At 45.2% G+C, this 7,732-nt stretch overlaps 1 protein-coding gene across 3 annotated transcripts in view; it reads left to right on the forward strand.

Annotated features, from left to right (window-relative positions):
* The window catches only part of LOC102751586 (aldo-keto reductase family 1 member C3), a 27,971-nt gene extending 21,547 nt beyond the window's left edge, over nt 1–6,424 (forward strand). For all 3 annotated transcript variants that reach the window (XM_006758144.2, XM_006758142.2, XM_006758143.2), the window contains exons 8-10: nt 2,629–2,794; nt 3,362–3,444; nt 6,186–6,424. In XM_006758144.2, the coding sequence (XP_006758207.1) occupies nt 2,629–2,794; nt 3,362–3,444; nt 6,186–6,228 (292 nt within the window). In that variant the 3' untranslated portion in view covers nt 6,229–6,424. The remainder of the gene's footprint in view (nt 1–2,628; nt 2,795–3,361; nt 3,445–6,185) is intronic.
* The last annotated feature ends 1,308 nt before the right edge of the window (nt 6,425–7,732 follow it).

Genomic DNA, 7,732 nt, shown 5'->3' on the forward strand with positions numbered 1-7,732 from the left:
CCAGCAGGGGAGGTCAGTTGGGGATGATCAGACAGGCAGAGGCAGTTGGGGGTGAGATCAGGCTGGCAGGGGAAGGCAGTTAGGGGTAATCAGGCAGACAGGAGAGGCAGTTACAGGTGATCAGGCAGGCAGGCAGAGAGGTTAGGGGCAATCAGGAAGGCAGGCAGAGGCAGTTAGGGGCAATCAGGCAGGCAGGCAGGTGAGCATTTAGGAGCCAGCGGTCCCAGATTGCTAGAGGGATGTCCCACATGGATTGGGCCTAAACCAGCATTTGGACATCCCCCAAGGGGTCCCCGATTGGAAAGGGTGCAGGCTGGGCTGAAGGAACCTCCCCCTCCATGCACAAATTTCATGTACTGGGCCACTAGTCCTATCTAATAAAAGAGAAACATGGTAATTGGTGTACAACCGCTACCCTTCCTATTGGCTAATCAGCGAGATATGCAAATTAACTGCCAGCCAAGATGGTGGCCGTCAGCCAGGCAGCTTGAAACTAACATGAGGCTTGCTTGCTTCAGTGAGGGAGGACTCCAACGTTCCCCGCCTGCCGCTGCAGGCCTCTGAGGCTGCAGTTTGAAACACCGTTACTTGCTTGCTTCAGTGACGGAGGACTCCAACGTTCCCCACCTGCCTTGCCAGCCTCTGAGCTTGCAGTTTAAGAAACATTGTAACAAATATAGAAGCTAAACAAAACCCCAGAAACCTGCTTTCAGCAAGCCCGGGATCTCAGAGCTGGAGTTATACATTGTTTCGATTATAGAACCTAAACAAACCAGATACCTGTTTTCAGCAGCAGAGGCCTCAGAGCTGGAGCCAGAGCTAAAGCTGGCCCAGAATAAGAAAAAAAGGAGCATTTGGGAGCTTCAGCTGGCCTGCAAATAGCCCTCGGCCCCTCACCCAGACTGGCCAGGCACCCCAGTGGGGACCTCCACCCTGATCCAGGACCCCCTTCAGAGCAACCCAGCCAGCCCCATCCATGCACCAGGCCTCTATCCTATATAGTAAAAGGGTAATATGCCTCCCGGCACCGGGATCAGCGTGACAGGGGGCAGCGCCCCAAACCCCTGATGGGACCTGCAGCTCTGTGCATGACAGGGGAAGGCGCCCCAACCCACTGATCAGCCCTGCTCTGTGCCTGATAGGGGGGAGCTCCCCAACCCCCTGATCGCCCTGCGGCTCTGTGTGTGACAGGGGAAGGCACCCCAACCCTTCTGCCCCCACGGGCCCTGCAATGTGTGTGACGGGGTAGAGCCATAACCTCCCCATCGGCCCTGCCTTTCTTGTGACAGTGGCGGCGCCCCAACCCACTGATCAGCCCTGTTCTGGGGATGATAGAAGACGGCGCCCCAACCCCCTGATCTGCCCTGCCCTGAGTGGGACAGGGGGCGGTGCCCCAACCCCCGAATCGGCCCTCCCCTGAGCGTGACTGAGGGTGGCATCGCAACCTCCCAATCTGCCCTGCTCTGTGCATGACAGGGGAAGGCGCCCTAAGTCCCCAATCAGCCCTGCTCTGAGCCTGACCAGGGGCTGCACCTAGGGATTGGGCCTGCCCTCTGCCACCTGGGAGCAGGCCTAAGCCAGCAGGTCGTTATCTCCCAAGGGGTCTCAGACTGCGAGAGGGCACAGGCTGGGCTGAGGGACCCCCCCCCCCAGAGTGCACAAATTTTTGTGCACCGGGGCTTCCAGTTTTATATAATAAAAGCCTAATATGCGAAGTGACCAGTTGTCCAATTGGCCATTCAACCAATCAAAGTGTAATATGCTAATGATATGCTAAAGCCACTCAACTGCTCACTATGACATACACTGACCACCAGGGGGCAGACACCCCCACTGGTAGGTTAGCTTGCTGCTGGAGTCCAGCCAAACGGGACTGGGTGAGAGGGTCAGATACGCCCTGGAGCCCTCTTGCTCTCCCTCCCCAGCTGGCCAACCTCCTGTGTTCCTCCCTGGCCCGGATCATGTACCAGTGGAGTCTCTTGGCCTGGCCTGCACCCTCTCACAATCTGGCTGAGGGAACACCCCCCTCCAGATTGCATAAATTTTGTGCATCGGACCTCTAGTTATTAAATAATAACATTATGAGTAAGATGTTCATAAATTCCAGGGTTGGCTATGAAGAGTGAAAAAAAAAAACAGCCCAAGCCATAATTCGGGCACTTAATAGTTGAGTCATGTGATATAAGTGACCTCTTCTGCGAGTTTTAGTTTATTTCTTCAAAAGCAATATAAATTATGCACCTTTTAGTGCTGGATGACAGAACTGAGAGAATTAATCGAAAGCAAGTTTTTGAAATAGCAAATTCTTATACAATAGGTAGTTATTTTTTATGATGGTGGTTATTGGGTTTTAGTTTGGGTAACCATTTTGTCTTTTTGACTTATTCAAACTTTTACTAAATTTCTCAGAAATGTTTTTAAAAATATACCTGGTTTCCCTTTGTCTTACTTTCTCTTGTTCTTCTTTGGATTTACCAAAAGAAGCAAAACTGGACCTTGAGGTAGCCAGAGGGTAATGAGGAAGATTTTAGAGGACTAGACTCCCCCAGCCCAAATGAGAAGCCCACTCCCTGCCCCTGTGAAATGGATACGCAGCCTCAGACTCAGAGCACTCTGCCTCCTCTCCAGGGTTACCAAGAACTACCCAGTTATCCTGGAGGATCCAGTGCTCAATGTCATTGCTGAAAAGCACCAGCGAACCGCAGCTCAGGTGGCCCTGCGTTACCAGCTGCAGCGGGGCTTGGTGGTCCTGGCCAAAAGCTTCACTGAGAAGAGAATCCAAGAGAACTTCCAGGTACAGGGTAGGGTTGAGGGCAGCAGGGACTGACAGTATAGCATTTCCCTAGTATGGTTATTGGTGAGGCTATCAACATGTACTGGGTCAAATTTGTCTCCTTATACTCTGTGCATGGAAGAGTTGTATTTAATCATTCTGTCCTCCACCTGCTACAGGATGAGGGGGTGCATGAGGGTTGGAAAGAACACTAAACAGGGTCAGGTTTAGTCTCAATCCTGATTTCTAATCCAAATGCATAGCCCCAGGGCAAATCATCCCTTAATTTCTTCAGCTATAAAATGAAGGAGTTAAATGAGATGAGGGCTCAAATATTTCTAGGATTCCTTTGCTACATCAGCACAGCCACCCCATAGAAGTCTTTGAGGGTGGTCTGAATTGCCAATCTCAACTATCAGAGTAGAAAATTCTCATGACTTTTGCCAGAGATTGACCCCCAAGTTAATGACAATTATCTCATAAAGCCTACATAAATGCCTACTTCATTTGTATCTGTGTCTGGGGAGATAGAAGGTGGGGAGCAATTGCCTCAGGGAAATTTAATAGTTCTCCTCACATTTCTACTAGGTTTTTGATTTCCAGTTGACACCAGAGGATATGAAAACTCTAGATGGCCTCAACAGGAACCTTCGCTATTTTAAAGACACTTAGTAAGTAGCTTGTTCCATTGCACACACTGGGGAGCATGACAGGGAAGGAACTCCACTTATTCCCATCCACAAAGGACAAGGTCTTCTCTCCCCTCCTCCTTTAGGAAACTTGTTGGAAATCCTTTTTCTTGAAGCCTTCAGACCACCTTTTCACTGTTACCCTTGTGTTCCCTCTGTCCTAATGCTACTTAAACTCTAGGGTCAATTTATTAACATCCTTTGCATAGTGCCTCAACTCTTGCCTTCTCTCCCCATCTTACTCACTGATCTAAACAAAACCTGGTTAAGTCCCATCCCTATTCACATCATCAGTTTTTCTCTCCTCACAAGATTATTCCTTAAGGCAGTGGTCGGCAAAATGCGGCCCCTTGAGTGTGGCTCTTCCACAAAATACCACGTGCGGGCACACACGTACGGTGAGATTGAAACTTCATGGCCACACTCATGTGGCTCTCGAGCGGCAGTTTGCTGATCACTGCCTTAAGGCATTCAAATGTGTGCTCATCTTAAAAAAAAAAATCCTCAGTGGAGCCTACCTCACTTCCCAGGTACCCCAGCTCCACCCACTTATCCTTTTGTAGAAACACTTCTAGGAACAGGCTATACTTGTGCCTCCAGGGTCTCTCTTCTCCATCTCTTTTGAATCCACACAAATCAGGCATTTGTTCTCCACTTTGCCAACACTATTATCAAGTTAACCACAACCTCGTTTTTGCTGACACCAGAGTGGGCCACTCTGTCCTCCAAGAAACACTTGCTTCCTTTGGCTGCGGAGCTTTGCCCTTCCCTCTCTCACCATCTCATCTCATGGTCTCAAGTCCTTCGCAGATTTCTCCTCCTCAACTTGACCTCTTAACTTTGGAGTGACCTAAACTTCAATCCCAGACCTCTTCTCTTTTCTATCTATACCCACATCCCTGGTGATTTCATCTAGCCCCATTCTTTCAACATCATCTAAATAGGGACTACCCCCCACCCCCAAATTACTTCTAGCCCATACCTAGGCCCTGGAACAAGAGTTACAGATCCATTTACTCAACTCCACTTGGGTGTTTAATAAGCATCTTAAATTTATCACCAGTGATGGTATTGCAGGGCTACCCCTTCCCTCCTTACACCCTCCCCCCACCCCCTCATTCATGTTAATATCAAGTCACTACTGGCTTCTCCCTGGCTTCTCTACTTCATCCCCAGAGCCAAGAGGTTACATGTCACTCAGAACCAAGGCCAAATTCCTTACACAACCTACAAGAGCCAACAGGGTGCTCCCTCTCTACATCTCTGGCCCCAGGACCTACTGCTCTCCCCTCTGACTCCAACGCAGCTCCAGTGACACGTTGGTTGCTTGTCACATATGCCAAGTCTGTCTCCGGGCCTTTGCACTGGCTCTTTTCTCTGCTAGAATGCTCCTCCTCCAGGTGGCTGGATGTTCAGTTCTCCCCTGTGTGAAGTCCTAACTCAGATGTCACCTCTGTAATGGCTTTTCTGTTACTTTATCTAAAAATGCACCCCTGTCCAGCACTTTCTTTCCCTCTATCCTGATTTATTTTTCTCTTGGCACCTATCCCTAATTAACATGCAATATAGTTCACTAACCTATTTTTGGTTGTTTTTTGTTGAGCACAGAATGCTAGATCCTTGGGCATGTTTTTATTGTATTTTTAAAATATTTTTATTATTTTCAGAGAGGCAGAGAGAGAGAGAGAGATGGAAACATCAATGATGAAGGAGAATCATTGATCTGCTGCCTCCTGCAAGTCCCACACTGGGCACAACCTAGGCTGAACTGGGACCTTCTGGTTCATAGATCGAAGCTCAACAACTGAGCCGTGCTGGCTGTGCAAATCCTAGGGCAGGTTTTTAAATAAGCTACTCTTTCCTTGAATAATCAATAAATATTGGTTGAGTGAATAAGTAGAAGGGTAAGAGGAAGAGAGAATAGAGGAGCAGGTGGTACACCTTAACAATAATCAATAATTATTCAGTGATTTACCATTTTCTTTCTTTATTTTTAATTGATTTTTAGAGAGAGAGAGGAAGGGAGAGGGAGAGAGAAAAAAACATTGATTGGCTGCCTCCTGCATGCTCTCTTCCATGGATCAAATCCTTGGCTCAGAATAGAACCAGCAGCCTTTTGGTGCACAGGAAAACACCCAACCATCTGAGCCATACCAGCTAGGGATGATTTAGCATTTTCTATCTCAAAAATTTTATGTATGTAGAGCTTGCTAACTGGAAGCTCTCTATTGAAGTGACTTATTTTATAATCATTGTATCCATCTTCAGGTCAAGGATATACTTTTCTGAGTGCTTGGAAGAAATTGAACAACAGTCATATTTTTATCACATTCCTCATCATCAACTTGAAATGTTTGTTAACCTTATATATTTAACCAGATTAACATTATTTTAAAGGAAGGCATAATTCATTTCTGCCCTTCTGGGAGATTAAAATTGTAACACAAAGAGTTTTATCTCCTTAATTTGTACAATAATATACCTGCAAAAATAGAATATAGTAATTTATTTTTGTGTAGGTGCTCAAGAGAAAGTAAGTATATTTGTATTTTATAATGTATGTATTACATTAGTACATGGTTATTATAACACTAGTTGGGTTTGCACTTTCCCATAAAGAAAATTATTAATTATTAATTTTCATACTTAAGCCAGTTTAAAAGAAACCTCTCTATTCAGCCCAGAAACAGTGACTTGACTAAGGCTCTCCTTTTACCTTTTAGTTTTGCTGATCACCCAGATTATCCATTTAATGATGAATATTGACAACAGTGTCAGAGGGTGCTCCAGATTTTGGTTGATGATTGGAGAACATCAAGGATGAGAAGATGTCTGGTTTATTTTGTGCCCCTCAGCCTGACCAGTCACAATATGGCTTGAGTCCCTGGACCAGGAAATAAAAGTCTCTAAACTCATTCTTTTCCCCCCTGAAGTAAATAATGATCCAGTTTGAGCAACCTAACCTACCACTGCTTTGGCTATTTTGTTTGTTTGTTTGTTTTGTGTTTCCCTGTGTCACTGAGGTTGAAATGCTGACATCCCAGGAAGTAACCATAGTGGATATGAACTCTCAAAAAAACAAAAACAAAAACAAAACAAAAAAACCACACACACACAGAAAGCTATACTATACTTTTTACTATACTTTTACTATACTTTTAAGTGTTCAAAGTCCACTTTTTTACCTGTCTGTAGTTCTTATTTTATTTTCTCTTTTGTTCTATGAATTTGTCACACCATACAACTTACTGAGACATTTTAAGGAGATCTTAAACTTAACACAAATCCATGAAAGGTCCAGATTTGAATTAAAAATTACTCACAATACCAAGAACAAAGGAGATACCAAATTGAATGAAAGTTAAGCAACAGATTCATGCACCAAGATGACTTAGATATTAGAATAATCTGACAAAGGTTTCAAAGCAGCCACCATACAACTGTTTCATCAAGTAATTACAAATAAAGTTAGGACAAATGAAAAAAGAAAAAAATTTCAACAAAGAAACTTTGTGCTGAGGGAAACCAGACACAATGAGGCAGGGACACCAGCAGAATGGTACACACATTTGAAGATGTGCAAGATATTTCCTTTATGGCTGAAATTCTTTACAAGAACATTGACTTTTTAAAAGAAAAATAGGATGAGAAGAGATAAACCAAAGAACTTATATACTTACTAGAAGCCTGTTGCACAAAGATTCATGCAATAGGCCTTCTTTTCCCTGGCTGCTGGCACCGGTTTTCCTCTGGCTCCCGGGACCCAGGCCATTGGTCCGGTCACAGCGGAGAAGCCAAGCCTCGAGGCTAGGCTTTTCCCCTCTGGCCGCAGCGAGGCTTGGCTTCTCTGCTCTGGCTGCAGGGGAGAAGCCAAGCCTCCGCAGTCTTCAGTCTTTAGTCTTCAGTCTTCACTCCAGCCTGAGCCTTCAGTCTTCACTCCATGCCTGTGTATGCAAATTAACCACCATCTTTGTTGGGTTAATTTGCATAGTTGCTCTGATTGGCTGATGGGTGTAGCGGAGTGACGGAGTGATAGTTAATTTGCATGTTTCTCTTTTATTAGTGTAGGATAAAAACCTACTTAACTTTGTTTTAAACTGATTTCCAAGTTCAACTGTCCACAGAACTCTTTTAAGGGGCAATACCTATTCACATCCTGAATAACTACAAATCTGTAAAATGTACTTTGAGAAATACTGGTCTAAACATGATTATTCTCCTAGTTCATTGCAAAATTGTATTTGCTTTTGGAGCAGCCACTTCTCAGAAA

The sequence above is a fragment of the Myotis davidii genome, unplaced genomic scaffold (assembly GCF_000327345.1).
Source record: "Myotis davidii unplaced genomic scaffold, ASM32734v1 scaffold194, whole genome shotgun sequence".
NCBI classification, from domain to species: Eukaryota; Metazoa; Chordata; class Mammalia; order Chiroptera; family Vespertilionidae; genus Myotis; species Myotis davidii.